Source organism: Heliconius melpomene, chromosome 2 (assembly GCF_056956725.1).
Source record: "Heliconius melpomene rosina isolate 202511_hmr_F chromosome 2, ASM5695672v1, whole genome shotgun sequence".
NCBI lineage: Eukaryota > Metazoa > Arthropoda > Insecta > Lepidoptera > Nymphalidae > Heliconius > Heliconius melpomene.
In genome coordinates, this window is record NC_140390.1 from 4,624,813 (window position 1) to 4,647,790 (window position 22,978).

Consider the following 22,978-nt stretch of genomic DNA (forward strand, 5'->3'; position numbering starts at 1 on the left):
GAGAATAATTTATGCCCTCGAATAGGAATCGAACCCATAACGGTCAAGTTATGGCTCGCCGTCCCTCTACATATATATTAGAAAATAGTTACTTAAACTTAAAAGTAAAGGAACAAAATATAGTGTTTTAATTTTCGATTTAAATTGCAAAAAAAAACAACAAACTGGAAAAAAAAAACAAAGTCGAACAATTTAAAAGTACTTTTATTATCAATGTAACTCGTAATCTATAATTTAGAAATAAAACAAAGTAAATCGACCTTTATAGAAAATATTGGACATAACTAAAGTATATGAGGAAAAACATTGCTTACCAATAAAAATAAAAGTTATCATATTCAACCAAGAATATTCCATAAAAAATTACTTTTACATGACTTATTTTTAACTTGGAATTACAGACTAAGGGTGAAAAATATTTTAGAAAACATATTCCAACCAGTCTCTTCGAAACCGTCAAAGCGCTCTTACCATTGAGCTATATGTTGCAGTTGTTATACATTTGTAACCCAACATAGATTTTTATACGTTTTCTAAAATAATTTGCTGAAATTTCTCTTTAATTACACTCATATTGTAGAAGTCTGAACTAGTTAATACCAAATAATTCATATCCACATAACAAAACGTTCTTTGGTGGTGATGTCTGACGATTTTAGTTTTGACTAAAGTAAAACAAATAAATGTATATATATCTAATTATTTTTTTTTATATAGTATATATATCTATATATGTAGGTTCCATAGACTGCAGTAGGTACATTATTTTATTCCAAAATAACGATGTATAAAAAACTGGGTAGATGAGTCTAGATCACCAAATATAATAAAAAAATATCAATAAAGATAATCAAGTTACTACTTATAATGAAAACAAAAAAAAATAACAACACATTCAGTATAAATCACTATAATTTTGTAACACTTTTTAATTATTTTTCAAAGTGTTAATTCACACTAAGGAAAGAAAATCAATTTTAGAAAACATATAAAAAAATTAAAACGGATTCGAATTCGCGCCTTTTTTACTGTTTTCAAGAGGCGGAGGTGTTCAAAATTTTTATACATTTTCTAAAAACATTTTTTGAAGTAAACACATGACGACAAAATACCGTGTATTTCTATTATATCTTAAAACTATGTTCAAAAGAGAAAAGCTGCGTGTATTTAAGTAAAAAGAAAATATTTTAGTAATCAATATTCGAAATGAAAATGTAATTTAAAAAAAAAAACAATATTTTAAGAAACAACGAAAAACTCTTCAAAACATAATTTTCTTGAAAAGTTAAATATTACAATCAATGTAAATGAGAGACGCACTTATAATAATTGAGTGGATGAAGCAAGAGTAATATGTGCTAAAGTATTTTTTTAAAAAAACCCATCCAATACAGATTCGCACCTAAACTCACCAAACTCTATCATGAAATATGTAATCATTATTATTCTTATTATATTTATTCACAATATGTTATTGTAAGAACTAAGCATGAATAATTTCAGTATTATAAAGATTACACACACTTAGGATTGAATATAGATATTGATATTTCTTAATAAAAACTCAAATGTAGTGAGAACTTTTCAAAATGTTAAAAAGGAATATGTAAATTTGTTACATTCAAATGAATACATGATTTTTCAATATGTGTAAATGAGATTTATTACTTGTTTAATAAGTTAAAAAAAAATAGAGCAGGACTATGCAGCATGAGTCTGACAATAAACGCGGCGGTTGTGGGTTCGATTATTACTTCGGGCAATAAATTATTTTTATTTTCTCGTTTTGATAAAAGACAAAGCACGTATTGAATTCCGCCGCTTAATGTATCTAGCTCAGTGGCGTGCCATTGGAGAGGCCTATGTCCAGCAGTGGACGAGGACAGGCTAATGATAATGATGATGATGATGATGATAATGATGATGAATGTATCTATGATGGGCGGTCCAAAGGAAATCCGTTCCTCACACTAGGTTCCCTCTGTCAGTCCTACTATATGGTGTATGTGTGTAAGCTAAAAAATTGAAAAAATAATGAGATTGTTCAATTTGTAAAACTAAAATCAACTAGCCTATCAACTTCGAAGTAGTAAAGAATACTTTAATTACGACATACAAACCAATTACTTTTAAAATATTAATTTTACATTATTGTCGAATGATACTTTGCTTATATATTAGAAAAATCTTTAGTTTAAATCATCAAATATTACATGAAGCCGTCGAGGCGCGGTGACACAGCGTCCGACTGTACAAGACAAGGTGGATTCAATTCCTATTCCGGGGATTTGCATTACTTTCATTTCCTCGCTCTGGTAACAAGATAAAACATAGAGTGGATTTGCGCAACCCTACACACAACATGGGGAACATAGTACCTTAACACCAGGTTCCCTCTGCCCACTAAAGCTGAAGCTAAAAAGAAACAAATTATTCACACTTAGTTTACAGTAAGTACAATATTACATCACCAATATATTACATACATGTAATATGTATAAATCATAGAAGTAAGGCCATACTTTTATATTTCTCTTTTCATCATATCTTTATTTCTTTAGTAGCAAACTTCTAAAATCGCTGTTGCTCAGTGGTCGTTTGGAGTCACCGTTACTCTGTTTTCCATTAGAGGTGCTTGCAGAGGTCGACGGGGTTTGTAGTACGCGGGGGATGAAACTACTTAATTGTGTTCTTCGCCTGAAATTTTAAATAACAGAAATAGATTTAGAATCTGAACATTTAATATATATTATTTTATAAAGTACGAAAACTCACATGCGAGGAATTCTATCCTCCAACACTAAAATTAGTATGAAGGGTAGCGTTTTATCAATTTCTGTTAGCTTAACCTTCAAAGTTGTAATAGTGTTATAATGTAAGTCATTATTGAATTAGTTTAAGGTTTATATGAAAATAAACAAAGTATTGCCCACTTAAAGATCGATGTAAAAATCATCAAAATCGGTCAGCCTGTTTAGACTTTACAACACTCCACAGGACATACATAGATTCATAAACAAAAAAACACATTACGTTATTTTGGGTCGCGCAGGCGGGTAAGAAAACACTTACATAGTGGTAGAAGGAGTGGGGTCCCGTACAGGCACAGCGCTGGAGACGCCGGCGCGCGCGGGCGGGGCGCTTATAGCCACTTCAATTTTTCTTTCACCAATTAGAAGGCCATTACACTTTTCAATTGCTTTGGCTGCTGATTCATCGTTTTCGTAATCTATGTAAGCTAGTCCTTTTGGTTTGCCGTCCCTGGTGAATTATTTTTGTAAGATACTTAAATAATAAAAAATATAAGTAATTAAGAATTAAATTTTATTATTTATATTATAGTTCTTCTATTACTGTTCTTAATTGATAATTGCTATAGCTTCAAATAAAATTCGGTTCAAATATTCTAACATAATAAATACATACATATACATATAGCATTATCCACAAAAGCTTATGGCAAGGAGAAGGTTACTGATGTAATTTTTCTCATCTCAATACAGACATAAGAAGAATACCATATCGGTTTCTTTTCAGGATATAGAATTATTTCAGAATATTCCTTAAATTTTTGCGATTTTTTCAACCATTTGTTAACACTACTTCATACTAAGGGCGGGTTGTGCGTCGGCTCGATCAGATAAAATAAAAAAAACTGTTATAACAATTCTTATTTAGGCGCTACTTATATTCCAATTTTTTATAACATTTTTGACTAATAAAAATCTATACATAACGTATAGATATTTTTATTTCAGAAATACAAGTACTATAATAAAAAAGGAAAAAAAAACTTACTTAAAAGTAACAACTCTAACGTCTTTCAAATTGCCAAATTCCTTGAATATATCTGTAAGAGCATCCTTAGTACAATGGGCGAATGGTAAATTTTTCACAAATAATTTATTCTTCTCTGTAGTTAAGGAGTATTTGAAAACCTTGCTTTTTCCCGATGAATACCTCGATAAGAACATTGGTCGACCGTCTAATGGCGTTCTGTCGTGTTTTATCGCTTTGTCCACTGAATTCTGTTAAAAATATTAGAGATGTTTTATATTGGTATAAATTGCAAAGTTATAAGTAATATTATCTCTCTTTCTCTCATTCACGCACGCAGTATGAAAAATAATAATTCATACCCCCGAGATTATAGGTAAATTGGATAATAAAATCACTCATCACAACCTTTTTTAACAATGTGATAAATGATTATCACATTAGCGTATCTTTTACTAAATTAAACGTGTTTTATACGTTTTATAAATAAGTATTTAAATACTTAAAAAAAATTGAAAACAATCTTACCGATGTTTTATATTGACAGTAACATATTGAACCACCAAAAGCCTTTACACCCGCCCTCATTCGCATCGACACTATGTCCCCAAATTCCGAGAGTTTTTTTCTTAAATTATCTTCATTTACTCTACAAAAAAAAAGACAACATTATAAATTATACTACTGTCTTTTATTATATAAGTATAATACCAGCCATGTTTCTCATAAGAATATTTATTGATACATACTTAAAGTCGAGGTTGCTAACAAATAAAGTGCACGCCTCCCTTCCCCCTGGTACCGCTTCTGTAGGATCATCTAATCTTTGCTTTTTGCTATCAGTCACTGTAAAAAATGTATATATGATAATTTTAATATACAATGTTAATTCTTATTTTCGTAAACAAAATATGGTGTCAAATTCCTGTAAGTTCATGCAATGTACGATTTAAAAGAATTTAAAATTTGGTAAAAAGTAAAGAAGAGATCTAAATAGTAAATTCTTTATGGCTGACGCATTAAGCATATAAAATAAAACAAGTAGTCGTCGTGAAGCAGGAGCAGAACGTGACTGTAAACGCAACGATTGTAGGTTCGATTTCCACTCGGGGGATCGAAATATCCTCGCTCCAGTAACAACACTACAAACAAAAAAATTGCGGAAAGTTAGGAATGGAGTGTCTAAACACTAAGTTCCCTCTGCCTACCCTGCTAAATGCCGGTTAATAATTTAACTTACTTTCAGAGTCTTCAGTATCATGTGATCTCTTAACAGCGCCGCCATCTTCCTTTTGTGGCACATCCACCTCCATTTCCTCCTTCTTCCGTTTCACTTCACTACTCTCTGACTTATCAACGGATTTTCTCTTCCCTTTATTTTGTTTCTCATCTTTTCTCTTGTTATTGTCTTGTACTTTGGATTTTTTGTTCTGTGCATTCTTGCCCTTATATTTCTGTCCTATCATTTTATCTTTCATTGCTTGGTAGTTTTCGCGCCATTCTTTGAGTTTTTTCTTTAATAGAATGAATTAAACAATATAAATACAAAATATAAGGGAGTCAGTTTGGGTTTATACTTCTAATTAAAATACGATACTTGTGTGTTCAAAAACCCTCTTGATCTGTATAGATTTAATGCAATGTAAGATCCCACAAGTTGATGCAAGCTATGTCTGCATGTCTCTAAACCTCTTAAAAATAATATCTATATAATACATGATTTATTTATACTAAAATCAAAATAAAACTCTACCAGTACCAGTCAATACCTCACAGAGTTGGGAATACTCGCAGTTGTGCCACTGCTAGCGGACAGTCGACCAGTTTAAAATATTTTATAAAAGATACCTACAATTTACAACAGCAATAATGCTGTTTTGAATTCCTAGTAGTTTTCAATAATATAAACGTTTAAAAAAATTTTTTTTTAATTTTCTGTCGAGTTCTGCCACTCAACACATGGCAGAGTGTTGGGAACAGAGTGTCATAACACTGGATTCCCTCTGCCTACCCTGCTGTGCGCGGGATACAGCGTGAAGCTCATTTATTTTATTTATTTATTTATAATAATTAAAATTACATTTGTCAGTAATTTAAAAGAGCGATAAAAGCATTTGATTTTTCCCTTTCGATATTTTAGCTAGAGACCATCGAGTATTTTAATCTCATTTAGACCAATTTAATTTCAAATAAATAGTAATTCTCCTATCTGATCAGAGTGTAATAACCACTTTAATGGCCGTCTACACTCCACAAGTACCAGGCGAGCAGTACCTCGCAGAGCTGCGCGCACTCGACGGCGGCAGAGAGCGGGCCGTAGTCACGCTCGTAGTCCGTCCACAGCCGTGCCACCGCCGGGGGGTAGTCTGTGACGCTGCGAAGCGCGCGACGGTGGAGGTCACGTAGCCTGGAAATTATATATTGAAATAATTTATAGCTCGAAGATATAAATACTTTATGTAGTTTATGAAGACAAGGCTTCAGTAAATATCTGATAATTCGTAGTTTTTGTCTGGTTATACAGTATTTTTATTACAAAACAAAAGGTAAGGCAATCTTGCATACTGATCACAGATGGTAGATGATCACCGCCGCCCAAGACCCCATGCAACACTAGAGGAACAACAGGTGCTACAGCTGTTGTCGCCCTTTGAGGTAGATTAACGCCCAATGTTAATAACCAATCCTAATCCAAAAATTGCTACCATAGATTGAAATAGACAGAGATGGAGGTAGGCATGCAGGTTAGTGATTGGATAGACATGTCGGACAGTACGAGATAGACGTTAACTGGAGATAGGAGATACATTATTAATATTGGGCGATAGTGGACTAGTACTTATCTTTAGATGGCGCAGATTTGATTTTAAGCTTTTTCTTAATTATGATATTTTTTTAACCCGAATGAAGAATGCACAAAAGTTCAGAAGCTCTTAACTTCAGGGCGGCCACCACTCGTCGACCGTATTGCGTCTTTATTTTTCACTGTTGGTATGCTTAGTATCTTTTTAAGTGTCGTTTTTAACATTCCCAATTTATTTATTTTTTATTTAAAGAAAACACCTCCTAATTTTATGTATAAAAATAATAAACTTAATCGGTTAATTTAATTCAATCTTTCAATTTAATATTATTTTCTAGAAAACAAGTGAAATTTGTGTGGTTGGTGTTGGTGGCTTCCAGTACCGCTGCTTTTAATTTATATAAATACAACCTATAAATATCTCCTATACTATTATACCTATATATACCTGCGTTCTGATGAAGGTGGATCGCGAGATCGTTCAAGATGAATCAGTGCTTCCCAGTACTTGGATAACGTTTTATTGTCACCATATTCTAAAACAAAATGCTCTAAATTAATATATATTTTATATTAGATTATATAATAAAATATTGAATCTTTATAGAAAACTCTAAATATAATACTTAAATCGAGTTTCGGAGATTGGAGTTTATTTCTTACTATTACATTTAAATTTTCAGCAAAGTTGGAAGATTTTTTCAACACATGTATGTATATAAATGACGTAAACTATTAAACTTACTGAAAATCTCCTCAAAAATTTCCTTTCCTTGTGCAGGATCTTTTATTCTTTTGTATTCAACACGCGCCCAAAACAAAGGAACTTCACAGTCATTCGCCTCTTCACCCCAGGCCTAAAAAAATAACATTACAATACAAAATACAAGAAAAAAATAGAGAAAGGCAGTACATATGGTTTTGCCTGTTTAATTTGTTGTCTGTGTAAATGACAATGTCTGTTGTGACGTGGAAATGACAGATTTAAATAAGGTAAAATCGAGACTTCATCAAAAAACCAACCATTTAGATAAAAGCATTAGTAATTTTAGTAACTAACTTCTGCTAATGAATCCCAAGCAAGTCTGAACGTCCGCCGCAATCTCTCAACTTGTTCCGTCTTGTCAAACTCTGTTCGACGTCGCGCGTGCTCCAAGTACGCCAGCCAGAGGCCTTCCGCTTCCTTGTAGGACTCCATGCCCTTTGCGAGTGCCGTTTCAAAAATTGTTTTTACCTGTAAAATGAAATGTATAATTAAGTAAGGCTAGCGCAGCGCGGTGGCTCAGCGTGTAAATGTGACGATTTTGGGTTCGATTCCTACTCGGGGAGATGGATAATAAATAAAACAATACACGAGTCATAATATGTCCCACATTTTATATCGAATCGCGAAATTCTGTGCAAGCGCGTGAAAAACCGCTGCTACTGGGAGGAAAAGTAAAAAAAAACATACTTCATCAAACTCCTTCTCCTCATGCTCCGCTTGCTGCATCTTCAGCACCCAGAACGTGGACTTCCTCGGGCACCGCCGCGTGCACATGTCCAGTACGCGGCGCACGGTTGCACGCGAGCCCGTACGCTGCGCGTGGATAGCGGCCGCCAGGAGGAGGCTTTGTGCTGCGGGGCTAGTCAGACATTCTGTTGTCGCTCTGTCGTATATTACCTATGGATATACAAACTGTGATTACAATTGAATAAAAGAAGATCTAAAATTCTAATGCAGTATTATATTATCTATGCCATCGTAGCCAAATTTGTCGCAAACATAAGCGTGCGACTGTAAACGTGACAGGTTGCGGGTCGGTCGACCCACTCGAGAAAATTATTTTTTTATTATTTTCTTTATATAACGCAAGATGTAAACGCGCATGCAAAGCGCGGCAATGAATTTCAGCAATCAACACGCAACGTTTCCAATAAGGAACGGAAGTGTCTTACACAAGATTTCCAGGTTCTCTGTGCCATGTTATATGCGGGATACAACATAAAGCTAAAAAAATATCTGTGAAAATGTAATTGAAAAACTATTATATACAATACGTGTGCGCTGCTATACATAAGACATTGTTGTCATTGGGATTTAGACTTAGTTGATTATGAAAAATAGTTTGAATAATTGCACAAACACATTTACGTAGCAGTTAAGACTTGCACCTATCCAATCCAGAGATAGAAATAAGTGGACCTACAAAAAATTAAAGAAGATCCAATACTAAGATCCAGAACAGAAATGATGATAACAACCATATGCTATTCAACAAAATAGTTGAACAGAGGCAAGACAAGAGAATAGAGTATTCTCCCGAAACTGAATTCGACAGTTTGCGCATTGCATGACGGAGCTGTGTTCCAATCTTCATCAGACCAGACCGGGAAAATAAAATGTAACTATATTAAACTATAAACACAATGGTAACTCACAACCATAGACTATAAGGGTAGCATATAAAGTATTTTAATAAAAAAAAATATGACGATTTAATAAAATATTACTTGCCCTGAGTATTCCCTCACTATCACATTCACAATATTTATCTTCTTTGGACAATTCCTTAACTGTTTCTATATATTCTTGATAAACTTTTGATTTTTCTTCTGGATCCCTGAAAACAGTTAATTAGCATTAAATATTTTTTTTGGGTTCACACTGTATCCCGTACATAGCAGGTGCTACTGTTCGTTTCTCAATCTAGACAATAAATTATTTTTATTTTTCATTCTGGTAACATAAGGCGCAACGTTGAGATCCACCGTTAAACAAGGAACACGTCGTACACTAAGTTTTCTTTGCCTGAACCTAACAAAAAATATATAACTTACTCAATTGTCAATAGTTTATCTTCATAAGGTGATATTTTTTGTAGATATTCTGTGGCCGCATCATGTTGCTTTTTCACCTGTTACAATTAAATTTGTATCATTTAAAGTTATATATCACTAGCGGTCCCGGACTGCTTGAAATATAATATTTATAAAATATATTTATGAAATTATTTTCAGTTTCCAACAGAATTAGTAAGAAAATATAAGCTTAAATAATCAAAAAGAAAAAGTAGAGATATATTATTAGAAAAAATATCTGAGTTATTGAAATGAACCAACAAAAGAAGTAAAAGTAACTAAAAGATATTCCTAATATTAGAAAAAGTACCTAAAGTTCCCCGTGCATGCTTATATAGATATCGACTCTATGAAATAACTAAACATTTTTCTATATTAAATAGGACAATTACACACTTGTGCCCTTGCCTGCCTCAATGATGGTCTCTAAGATATAATCTAATACATATATAATAATTCATAAAACACAAATTACCTTATCAACATATTCTTGGTCGTGCAAAGCTAAAGCCATTTCGGCAACTTGAGGCCACGCCTCATCCCCTCTCAGCAAGGGCCGAGACACAGCTTCTTCTAGGCACCAGAGAACTTTCTTACGCTGGTCTTTATATTCTGCGTCATCTTCACTAAGGTATAGAATAGGAAGAGTAAATAGAATAGTAAGTAGTAGTAAGTTTTACAAACAGAAAATACAATTTAATAGAAAACATACATTTGCAAATATTAATTCTAAAACTAATTTAGATTTTATTTGCCAATCAATTTCAACATCCCCGAAAACATTATTCACTAATAATATAAATTTGTAAAAGTATTAAACACTTTAAATAAATAATTTCTTTTCTATACAAGACCAACATGGTGCTCACTTCATATTATCCAATTTAGCTTTTTCCAATTCATATTTAGCATCCCAAAAGATCTTTCCAGATAATGGATCAGCACCAGCGCGTCTTAGCACCTCCTCGAGCTGCGCCCGCGCAGATATCGCTTCACCGGCGCTTAGTGACCACGAACACCATTCTGATAGAATTGGTATAGCTGAAATAAATAATTTTAATACATGAATCATTTAATATGGTGGAATATAATGTTCTTGAGACTAGTTGTCGCGCAGGGGCACAAGTGTGACTGTACACGCGACTGCTTGTGGGTTCGATCAAGGAACCCCACTCAAGGAAATGAAACATTTATTTAAATTTATATTTTCATTTATATTTACACAAACCGCGGCTTGAGTTCCCTTACCCAACGCCACCAAAATTTGGCGGAAAGTGGAGAATGGAGTGTTCTAACACTAGGCCCTCTGCCTACCATGGTACATAACCATATGCTACGGGATACACTCCCTAATAGCTCTAATATCGGCTCCCATGACACACTAATGGTATAGGAGACTTCCCACTGACTGCATCTACACTGCAATCTTACACACAATTACATTAAAGACAAGACAAAATTAACACACATGACAACAGTGATGAAAAATTAACTTTATTTTTTTATTTCATTTACAAAATATTTTTTAGATTAAATTAATCTTTTACAAGAATGATGTTTCTCATTATTTTTTTAAATTATGTTACTGTCAGACATAAAGAAAAAAATTAATGATGAAAAACGACAATGCAGCATTAAGTCATTTACATAAAAATGTTATATAGAAATGACAATATATAACTCATACTTATAAGAGCAAATTTAAAAATATTAACTTACAATAGCAATCTAAAGTTGCCTGTTGGAATAAGTTAGCTATATGCTCCCGCGACTGTGGTGAATGGGCCAGAGTCTCTTCAGTTTGCAACCTCAAGAGCCAATGGTCAGCCCTCAACAGTGAAAGCTGGTAGAGTCGGTCAAATGCAGTCCTCCATCGGTCTAACTCGGAGAGATTCCTTTTAAGGGACATAACGTAAGTGTATATGAATAATTTTATAAAAACGTAAAGATTTTGAGGCCGTCGACACGACGCTTGGGCACAAGGGTGTGGCTCTAATGCGACATAGAATTTCTTAATATGTATTTATGTTTCCTCAATCTGGCGTCGCGGCAAAAGCCCAGTGTTGTGGTCTGTCATTTAACATGCAATGTCTTAACACTAGATACTGTCTGCCTATCCTACTGTATGCAGAATACAATGTGAAACTAAAAAAAAAAAAGATTTTTATTGTTTGTAATGGGTAATCCTAATGAACCAAAATGTCTTTAAAATCTTTTCTCAATTTTTTTTCTATTTAGTTTAGCTAGATGTTATAAAAACATTTTATAAAGATTTGTATTTGTTTAAAATTAAAAAAAAATAAGTCCTGCTGAGTTTCTTGCGCCAGTTCTTCTCAGGTCTGGGGCACTAACTTTTGTGAACTGGTCGTAAATTATTTGACGTTCAAAAATAAAGCTTGTAACTTTTTATTTTGAATAAAAATATTTGAATTGAATTGAATTTTGATTGTTTCAGATATAAAAGCAATCCTGTGGTGCAGATACCTTAAATTGAACACAGTTTTTTTAATCAAAATATGTTGTTATAATTGTACATGAGTAACCTAGCAAGCTAATTTTAATGAAATCTCTTATATTTGTCTACATGTAGTACCGTATTTCATTGCAATAAATATGTAATTTTATTTTAACCTCACTTTATCCTGCATGGTATAGTCGGCATGAGCACCTAGATACTCCGCCTCACACCGCTTTACGCACAAATTCAAGACGTTGCAAGACACTTGTTGAGTGTCAAAACTCACTGTATAGCAGTGAAATTTCAGTGGGTATAGCAACTCACAATCATTGTTGTTACAGTCAAGAACAAGCAGGGACTCCAATGTTTACAAATTAATATATCCGGGTGAATGTTTCATTAAAATGATATATGTATTTAAATGTAAGTATTATTTAAAATATAATTAAAAAGAAAATTATCAGCTTCACTCTGTATCTTGAGTCATATATTGTGAGTGGACCCACACCTGTCGCATTACAGTCACAAACTTGTGCCGCTGTGCCACACCTACATATAAATAGAACATATAATTTTCCCCACTTGAGGAAGTGAAATATGTATATTTACATTTATATTTACATTCCTTTGCTGTGGTGTTGAGGCAAAGAGTAGTGTTAAGATCACACTCAACAAGCAATACCTCTAGAATTTGGCGGAAAGTGGGTAACGGAGTGTCTTAGCACTAGGTTAACTCAGCCTGCCCTGCTGTGTGCATGAAGCTATTTTTTTTATTTGTATATAAGAATAATAATAATAATTGATATTATGTTGGTGCTTACCAAAGCGCTTGTATTAATTCTATATGGTCATCATAATTGTAAGGGTCCTCCTTTATTCGTTGTTCTAATTCAGCTACTTTTTTTTCAACAATCTCTTCATCCTCATCATCCTATGAAACAATTATAATTATAAAACTCTTTACCAGTGTTTTTTTTTTATATTGTTTTATATATTTAAGGAAAATCTACTAAATATTTAATCACATTATAGTGAATGGATATATCACATTATTAGGAGGTGCAATTCAAAATATAATTTTAAATAGAATAAAAGATTACTTGATTTGTACAACTGTCGTACTTATTGGTTCCATTGATACTTATACAGTGAATAATTGCAGATACTAAATACGAACACTTTCTTTCCATTTTTATATGCGTCTTTTAATGGTTATTAAAAAAATAAGAACATTTAACCTATTACTTAAAGTATTTTTACTATTACATGTAAAATATAAATGTAGGTAGCAAAAAATTTAAGATTTTAAGAAGACTACACACATCACGACAAATTCTGTTCCTACTATAGTAAAACTTTTAGATACTACCTACAAATTTTTCCACAGAAAAAAATGAGAGTAATCTTATTGTATGTGTATTACATTCTTATAAAGAAATCAAATAAATGCTTACATCGGAATCATCAGAATCGTGATCCCCATCGTCTTCCTCTATGACCACTTCGATTTCATTTTCTTCCTCCGAACCATTTCTAACTTCATCTTCCACTATAGCCATAATTTATAGTTAATAAGGTTTATAAATAAGAAAAACTGAATGTTTGACAACATACAGCAAACTGCTAGATATTTGCTATGGCGGTCGAGACATGCCAAATTCAATTGACACTATATGAAAATTGAATATGGTTGCCATATGTTCAAAATTCAAATACATTCATATATTTGCATATGGCAATCATTTTATTAAAATATTTAATGTGCAATCTTTCATTCATTTGTTTAAAATGTGTACTAGGTCAATAATAATTTACAAAAAAATCATATGATTATTTCTTTGCTATTTTAAGTCTTAAAAGTTGAATTAAGGAGTAAGTGGCAGAGTATTATAATCTCGGAGTACTTTCCTACACACTGTAATTAAAATCAATCTTCAGCCTCAACATTTTTAACATGGATTCAACGCCATCTATTACTGTTGTAATATGTATATAAGCGGGCGAAGCTGCGATGGGTCGCTAGTATAAATAATATATACTTTTTCTGTTGCATATAAATGTAGAAAAGGAATGTAAAAATAAAATACGTCTCCAGTTTAACGATTTTATTGAATCACACATTTGTATAATTTAATAAATGATTTTAGGATTTACCCTGTAGGGTACAGTGCAGATTTAAGCACTAGGATCTTAGGCCAAAAGGTCCTTTTCAGGAATTGATTTTAATTAAAAATAAAATACCCACAGTAATTCTTACAAATGTTAATATTTATATTGACACTTGGCTTCAATACAATAACTTTAATTTCCACATGCTATGCATCCAGAGTACAGCGGAAAGTGGGGAGCGGAGTGTATTAACACTAGGCTCCTTCTGTCAAAGCTGCTACATGCAGAATACAGCGAGAAGCTGAAAAATATATATGTTAACCATAAGAGAAGTTAAATATTCACCTGATCATATGGATGGCTTAAGATGGCTAAAGGTTTTAAATTTTTTATATATTTCATTAAATCAACTTAAGCACCAATTTAAACATATTATAATAAATAGAAAAATAAATAAACCTGGAATATTAAGATTTGGCACAGCAATATTGCTGAGTCTATTATTTCGGCACAGATACTTTATTTCAAAGTGTGCACGACACACCCGACGATACTTATATATGTATTCATTTGGTAATGACAGTACAGCACCACCAATTCTATGCAACCAATTGTTGAATCGAACCTGATCTGTTTCTGGATTAGGAAAACCATGAAGTACATGATGCATTTCTAAAACAAATAAAGCTAGAATTTTACAACAAATATTTAACTTTAGATCAAATAATAATATTAGAAGTTTAATAATAATTGTAATTAATATGTAATTTCAGCATACATTAACATATAACAAATAAAAACTATGGACTGCAAATTCTTTTTCTCTTAGAGGTCTATAAAAATACTAGCAATATAAGTAACACTTAATATATATTTTGAAACAAAATAAATAAATATGTATGTATATATTTATGAACTTTTCTTATTTTATAAATGTTTACTCTGCATAATTTTTTAAATAATTTTACAGTAATTGATTTTGTTGTTTTCTTTAGATTTAAAAACATTCATAATTTTTAGTTAAGTAAGATTTGATTTTTATTTTATTTATTATAGATGCACTGAGTTTTTGTTAGGAATGAGTTTACGAATAATGTAAAAACAGAACCGCAAAAAATATACTTTCTGTGTTTAGCTTTCGGTATCTATATTTTTAAGTAAAGGTACAAAATCTACGTAATATATAATTATACATATTGGGGTTGCCAGTAGACTGGATTTTCGCTGGACGTCTCGATTTTCAGGCCAAAAATTAATATCGTTATTTATGGATTGTTCCACGTATGTACGTACACTGTGAGAAATCCTTTTTTTTCCTTCAAGTTATTAATAAATAATAATCATAGAAATACAAATAAGTATATTCGTAAATTATGTATAACTACCCTACAGACTTAATTGCCTAAAAGGTTAGCGCACACAAAAACACTTAAAGTTATAGGTACTTTTAAATTAAAAAGCATTTTATATTGATTTCTATCACCATTGGAAGCTTTCCTCCATCCATCCAACTGCCTTTTAACATCCACTGCTGGACATAGGCCTCCCCTAATTCTTGGAAGCTTCTTTGGAAGCTTTACTTGAATAATAATAAATTAAATAGTGATTTTTTTCATTGCCTGTTCTGCTTTCGATTAAATAATCCTGCCTTTTCAATTAAAATGTTTAAAAATGCCGCTTTTCATTGAGATCTGGGAATTCTGCACCATCATGAACACATTTACTATCAATAATGTAACATACCTTTACTCTCCATGCACCCAGGAACGCACCATTCTTTGTCTGAAGGCGTTATGTGCTGTAAGAATAGAACTCTTCCAATTCAGACAATTTCACACAGCTACAGCACAAATCGTAAGTTCAAATTCAGTTGTAGCAATAATACAGGCTCTGGAAAGTCTTTGACAAATAACTAAAATTATAAATGAAGAAATATATATAGTATGGAGAGTTTCGACCATTATAGACAATTTTATATTTTGTATTATTAAAGTTGCCTATATCTATTTATATATTTCAAATTCAAAATATCTAGTTGATACTGTTGTTACTTATCGACTTCGGTATTCAATTATGGTATTTTTGTTATAGTTTATGTGTTTTTCCATTGAGTTGAGCTCATGTTCCTTCAGCAATTCATTAAACTATTAGTGTACAGTGTACAATTGAATTTAGACTAATTCATAATGTCTTCAGACAAAAATCACCGTACTCTAAGTAAAGAGAGGTGCAAGGAGGGTGGAATTATTTTTGATTTAAAAAATATGTATATGGTGTATAATGCTACATAAGGTAGATTTAGTAACTAAAGTTAAAAATAAAAATAAACAAAACAAATAAAACATGTTCTGTGACTTCTCTGCTTCAGTTACACAAGTTACAGTTACAAAAGTTGATTATCATTATATATGCATACAAGAACAAAGTAAGAACTAGTCTAGCATAAAGTGTTTTCCATGTCCAAAACAAGCAGTAGAATGTAGTAACAGTCAACTTTCACATTCACTATTACTAAAAACAAAAACAGCTTAAATTTTAGAACAAATATCTATATTAACTTTAGATAAAATAATATCACAAGTTTAATAATTTCAGCATATATTGCTATATAAAAAAAAACGAAAATAAAATCTTGATTAAAAATGGTTGGTAAGGTAAGGTTGAGTAATTGGGGTTATTGACATTTTTTAATAAAAAGTATTTAAAGTTCTTTGGCAGGATTATGCTGACTAATGCTGATAGAAATTTACATATATGTACTACTAAAAACCTGGATAGAAGTCTATAAAAATGCTACAAATATATAATACTTAATACATACTTAGATGTTTAGAAACCAAAGCTAAACATATAAACAGCTTTCTGAATAATTCATATTTTCAATTATAGGTACAAAATCTACATATTATATAATTATTCATATCAGCATTACTAGTAACTTCAATTTTTAGATTTTAAATAATAATATGCCGATCGGGACAAGCATAGTCTCACTAATTATAGATTGTCCCACACACTGTAAGAAATCCTTTTTTTTTCTTTCAAGTTATTCCTAAATAGTAATGAAAGAAATACAAATAAGTATATTAGTAGGTTATATATAACTTCTCTGAAGACTTACCTGCCTAGCATAGTAATCCAATCCAAATATTATTTAAAGTGATATTCTTAAATTAAAAAGCATTTTATATTGATAGCTATCACCATTGGAAGCTTTAAAATTGAAATAACTGAATTAAATTAAATAGTGAATATTTTAATCCGCTTTTTTACTTAAAATGTTTACAAATACCGCTTTTCACCGAAAAAAACGTCTGGCAACGATGCACCATATACACATTTACCATCAAGTATCAACAATGTACCATACCTCCACTCTCTTTGCATCCAGGAACACAGCATTGTCTGTTTAAAGACATTATGTATCATAAGAATCGAATTCTTCCATTAAACATAATTTCACACAACACAAATCATAAGTTCAAACGCAGCTGTCAAAATAATACAGGTAGTGTTGCCGACCGATAGTGGACTATCGATAGGCTATCGATATTCTATCGATAGTTATCCGAAAGAAAGACTATCGATATTATAATCGATATTATCGTATCTCCAAGTCAGAAATGTATCGATAGTATCGATACTATTGTATGTCTAGGAAACAATAGTATCGATACTGTTGATGCTATCGTTTCCTAGACATTCAATAGCATCGATACTATCGATACTTTTCTGACTGGGAGATACGATACTATCGATAGTGTTGCATTGTCCGATAGTATTGTACCCTTTTGAACTATCGATAGTTTCGATACTATTTATTTAATCGATACTATCGATCGTTATATCGATCGCATGGGCTTTTTTAGATAAAAACTATCGATTGCGAAACTATCGATAGTTTGGCAACACTAAATACAGGCTCTACAATTTTAGTACGCCGAAACCGGAAACTTTTGACGTATAATATTAATAAATTAAGTAGTATATAGACTATGGAGAGTTTAGCTTTATGATCATTATAGACAATATTTTATTTTGTAGCATTATTCGTAAGCTGTAGTGCAGAGGTCAGTTAATATTTCAATTCATGCCCATTGATGTCGCTACAAATTAGATACGGCCAATAATATTAACCGATTTATCACTCAGCAAGCAAAATATCAAAAAAATCGGCAGACAGTGTGACTTAACAATAGTTTCCCTCTGCCCACCCTGCTATATACAGGACACAGCGAGAAGCTCATTTTTATTTAATTTGCATATTGAAATAAACTAATATATTTTTTAAAAATTGCGATATTTTTAAAATATTTAATTTAAATTTGAAATAATATACCAAGAATGTTTTATCATCATCAAATTTTACCATAAAAATATTTATCTGTGTAAATATGTTACTACTTATATTAATTTATAAATTATCTTTTACTATCCATAAATAATAATAATTAAAATAGCCAGTACAATAACTCAATAACATTATTTTAGTGTGTCATAATTAAATCATTGATATAATTTAAATAAACTTACCATGTCTAAGGTGCAAAGTTGGAATAGCATTTCTTGTAAGACGCCTACTTGGTGATTTATAATAACTTTCAAAATGTTTATTACACAATCTTAATTGGTTATATATGTATGTATCTCCTTTGTCTTTAACAGCATCATCTAAAACTTCCTTCCAAACATTAAATCTTTCCGTATCACTAATCACTTTAGGGAAGTGATGCAATGGACCTGAAATTACAATTCTCAAACTTAAACAAAAAATATGTTTATTATGGTGAAACAACAAAATAATACTTATATATACCTACATTATTTCTAAAGTTTTAAGTTAAGGTAAATGTACGGGAGTTCGGCAGTTTAAGGCTCTCATAACTTTAAACTATTGTAAATACATTATTAAAGGTTATATGAATTTGCAAATTTTAGTGTGATCAAAGTGGGTCTTTTGGCAGTAATTTAATGTGTGAATTATGCGGTTTAACTTAACCTTAATTTTTATATTAATTTATTTGTGGACCTCTAATTTGAACCCTACTTCGTGATAAAATTTAGCTCTGTTTCTAACTTCGTGAGTTTGTGTCCCCTATTTCGGGTCACAAGTTTTTACCTCGCGAGTGAGGTTTTATAATAAAAAAAATTAACACCTTTATTGGTTTGGATTGTAAAGAATTTGTAAATAAAAAAAAATAGGTAGATCAGCTTAACGACATTAAAACTTTCATAAAAAAAATCAAATCAAATTAAATCATCTTCACGCTGTATCCCGCACACAGCAGGATAGGCCTAGGTAGGTAGGTAGGTAGATAGATAGGTAGGTAGATAGGTAGGTAGGTAGATAGGTAAGGACCTAGTGTTTTTAAAACACTCCGTTCCCCACTCCGGAGTCACAGCATGTTAAGTGGCACAACTCAACGCCGTGCTTTGCCTGAAATATAAATTTAAATAAATATTTTCTATTTTCTATACTATTCCTATTTTCATCTCCTGGAGTGGGGATCGAACCCACAACCAGTCGGTTTTACAGTCACACTTTGTACTCCTGCGCCACGAGTAGCCCCAACTTTTATAATTTACAAATTATATAACCCTTTACACCCGAAGGTATTTTTTTTCGAAATCCTCTATGTCATAGTTTTTATTGCTTTCTACATAGTCTAAATAGTTAGAAAAAAATAGTAAAAAAAAAAATTGGTATATAGTTAATCCAGGAGTTAACCCTCACGTTAGTGAGTTTCAGGTACAACTTGATCTACTCAAGATCGTGAGGGTAATGTAAATTGAACGTTTAACTTGGTGTTTGGATAATTAATAAAACATTTTTTTATTCATTTAGGAGCTTAGTACTTTAATCAGTCATTTTGTTGTCAGTCATTATAAAAAACTTACGATATAAACCTTAAATCAACATTTGTACGACCAAGTTTATAACTTTTAACAAAAACTTTCAAAACTTAACTAGTTTGTACCTTGTTAACGACTATTAAAATTATTTTTTTTGGTGATACGGTTTAAAACAGTCTTTTCCACGTGCAATACATAGATACGTATCACATTTTTCGCATCGTATCTTCGTGCGACTGCCACAAGATTCATGACGACACATTCTTGGAGCTTTTATTTTGTCAAACACTGGAAAGTTATCGTACCCATCATATCTTTTTGCATCAGAGGGTTTGTTTGCCGGTCTGTAGTGTCTTCTAATAGGATACTCATTTTCCACTGGTGGATTATATTCAGTATTACTTGACATTTGGCGTTCTCTGGATGGAGTACTCGATAATCCGTCAGCTATGTTCAAACGAAAATCCAACAAGGGTAAAATGTCTTTCCTGGTTAAATTATTTGCTTGACAATCATTGCGATACAGCCGCCAAGAGTTTACAATGGCCAAATCAAGAAAGTGGATGAATACTTTCAACGTCCATTTTTTAGTTTTAATAAAAGTTCTATAGTACTCCATTTCCTGATCGAGTACGTCCACCCCACCCATGTGCTGATTGTACATTTCAACTACTTTCGGAGCAGAAACGTCTACGTATCTCTCAGGATCTAGCTCAGGTTCTTGTTCAGGTTCCATGCCACAGAATAAGTCGTTGAGGTCACCCATGACATTTCTTGCAAAATTATCGTCGTCTTCATCAAAATCCTCAATTTCGGAAAGGTTGCCATCGCCCAAAAATTGCAATATTTGATCGTCATTTAAGATCCGTCCTAAAAACAATAAAAACAATGGTATTTTTGACTAAATCCAGGCAAAACCGACAAATAACGGTTACGTTGTTTAAATTTTTTAATATGCATCTACAACCGAAGCCACACGATCGTAGCAGACAAACTTTACTAATAAATTGTATCGAAATCATAACGAAATCAATCAAATTAAAATAACTCACTTATTTGGTGTTTATTTAGCTTATAATTTACTAAATAATATAATACATTACTGAACAAATAATATACGAGACAGGTACTTACCCGTGACGCTGCGAGGGTCAAAAAACACCGCCATGTCCCATCGAGTCTCAAAGGAGACTGATCTCTCGCCCGCACCCCACGATTTACATGTCGCATCGAGACATCCTCACGGACGATCGAAGCCGGTTGCGTTCGCAAAATAGTAAATGGTTTGGCGCCAGAATTTTTTTAAAGTGAAACTCACGCTCGTATTAGCGCGGGTGTAAAGGGATAAGCTCAGTTTTAAAAAAACTACATTTTTGAACGTTTATATATTTTTTTATATTATTTTTTATTATTTTTTTTATAAAAAATATATAAAAAAACTCAAAATTCAAGTTAAATTTTTTGAAGCTAGGTATGCCAGTTTATAGAACTATATATTTTCGCAACCAGTTTGTACGGCGTTTTGTGTTTAGTAGGTATATATTATATTCCTGAAAAATTCTAGAAAAAATAAAAAGATCTTTATTTAGACTTATAACAAGACTAAGATAAACACTATTAACAAAGACAAAGAAGTCAATGTGCTGATTTTACGTAGATTTATTTGTCACGAAGTTAGAGAAAATAATGAAATGTAGGGGATCTTATTTCGTGTTACTGATTTTAGTAACTTCCGCAGTTCTGTTTATTCAGTATTTTTTACATTATGTAAAGTAATCATTAACAACCACGTATATTCGATAAAATACACAAAAATAAATTATAAAGGTTGATTAAAAAATAAAATTACATTGGCAGTACCTATACGAATTTAGCTTAAAATTACCAATTCAGGTTACCTTTAAAATAGTAATATAGAAATTTAAGTGGACAAAACATATACCGAATTTCGATCACGAGAAACTTTAATAAATACAGTAACTGATTTTAAGCTTTAAATTTAAATTATCTTAGTTATAACATAAATATAAATTTATTAAAAAGTATCTAAGATTTCCCTAATTCGGTAGTAACACGAAATAGCGGACACTTGATAAATAAAATGTCTGCTATTTCGTGAATCGATTTATTGCAATTTTAAAAGAATTTTATGCTTCCATCTATTTTTTTTTTTCAATAAAATGTTTAATTATAGAATACAAAAAAGCATATATTCAATGTTTTATTCGAATAACTTACCTTTGTCTTTCTACAACCTTAAGAAATTCTTACCCTAGTCTTACGGTCGCAAGCATCGCAGACACGTTACAATGCAGTTTGTAGCCAACTCTGCGTTTAAAATGTCGCTATACGCTCAATTTTATCATTAAAATATTGTTACTTAGTTTTTAGACAGTTGAAAGTATAAAGATTATATACCAATATATAGTTTCCGTAAATAATACTTAAATTGCTTATTATTTTTGCCAGAAGCAAAACTCACGAAACCACGTACTATCACGAAGTTACCGTCACTTACCTTAAATAAGTTAAGTTAAAAAAGAAATCGCAACTTAGGCTTTAATCATTATTACATTTGATAAACAATTGTAGTTACCGACAAAATTAAAAATATAAATTGAATATATCTGTACCACACGAGAATATTTTTTCGGTTATCTAGCAAAAGTTTTTTTAAAATCTAACAGGAATCAGTTTTGAGAATGTGTTTGGAATTGGAAAGATAAATTGGAATGTATTACTTACCTCCTGCTGCTTTTTCACATTCAAAATAATAGTTAATGCGTGAATTTTTTTGTATTTTTGCCATAATTCTGGCAAAATAGTATAATATATTTATATAAGTATTTAAAACTGAAGAATAGCCAAGTAAGGAGAGAACTATCAGAGTCTGAATAAAACGCTAGAGTCAGTAAAAGTAAAAAATAAATAAACCGACTAAAGAACCGATTAAAGAACTCAACGACATAAGTAGTAAATGATAAAATAAAAGTTTTAAATATTTTGACATCAAATCAACAGAACAATTTTAATTAACAGTGTTGCAATTACACTCTCATAATTGGGTGATACATAATATCACTTATTGAAATTACGTAAAATCTCTTTCTAAATAATTTAGAAATATATAGACAAGA

The 22,978-nt window shown here is 31.6% G+C and overlaps 2 protein-coding genes across 4 annotated transcripts; both read right to left on the reverse strand.

Annotated features, from left to right (window-relative positions):
* Positions 1-186: 186 nt before the first annotated feature.
* Positions 187-13,541, reverse strand: Rnp4F (RNA-binding protein 4F). Of its 2 annotated transcripts, none has more exons than XM_085207050.1 (18): positions 13,334-13,541; positions 12,701-12,810; positions 11,141-11,316; positions 10,291-10,462; positions 9,897-10,047; positions 9,401-9,477; positions 9,078-9,183; positions 8,034-8,243; positions 7,641-7,814; positions 7,326-7,437; positions 7,029-7,116; positions 6,052-6,184; positions 5,018-5,291; positions 4,527-4,623; positions 4,306-4,426; positions 3,799-4,028; positions 3,073-3,261; positions 187-2,697 (listed from the first exon to the last, which is right to left on the reverse strand). In XM_085207050.1, exons 1-18 carry the CDS (start codon positions 13,436-13,438, stop codon positions 2,550-2,552), a joined length of 2,673 nt encoding a protein of 890 aa, XP_085063176.1. In that variant the 5' UTR covers positions 13,439-13,541; the 3' UTR covers positions 187-2,549. The 2 variants fall into 2 exon arrangements, with proteins under 2 accessions (XP_085063176.1, XP_085063180.1); XM_085207054.1 differs by lacking the exon at positions 13,334-13,541 and adding an exon at positions 12,980-13,165.
* Positions 13,542-13,969: 428 nt separating this feature from the next.
* On the reverse strand, positions 13,970-22,840 carry LOC146540490 (uncharacterized). 2 transcript variants are annotated; one of them, XM_085207080.1, is made up of 4 exons: positions 22,587-22,840; positions 18,522-18,728; positions 14,448-14,660; positions 13,970-14,289 (listed from the first exon to the last, which is right to left on the reverse strand). In XM_085207080.1, exons 1-4 carry the CDS (start codon positions 22,648-22,650, stop codon positions 14,243-14,245), a joined length of 531 nt encoding a protein of 176 aa, XP_085063206.1. In that variant the 5' UTR covers positions 22,651-22,840; the 3' UTR covers positions 13,970-14,242. The 2 variants fall into 2 exon arrangements, with proteins under 2 accessions (XP_085063206.1, XP_085063208.1); XM_085207082.1 differs by lacking the exon at positions 22,587-22,840 and adding an exon at positions 15,732-15,786 and having other exon boundaries at positions 18,522-18,709.
* Positions 22,841-22,978: the final 138 nt, after the last annotated feature.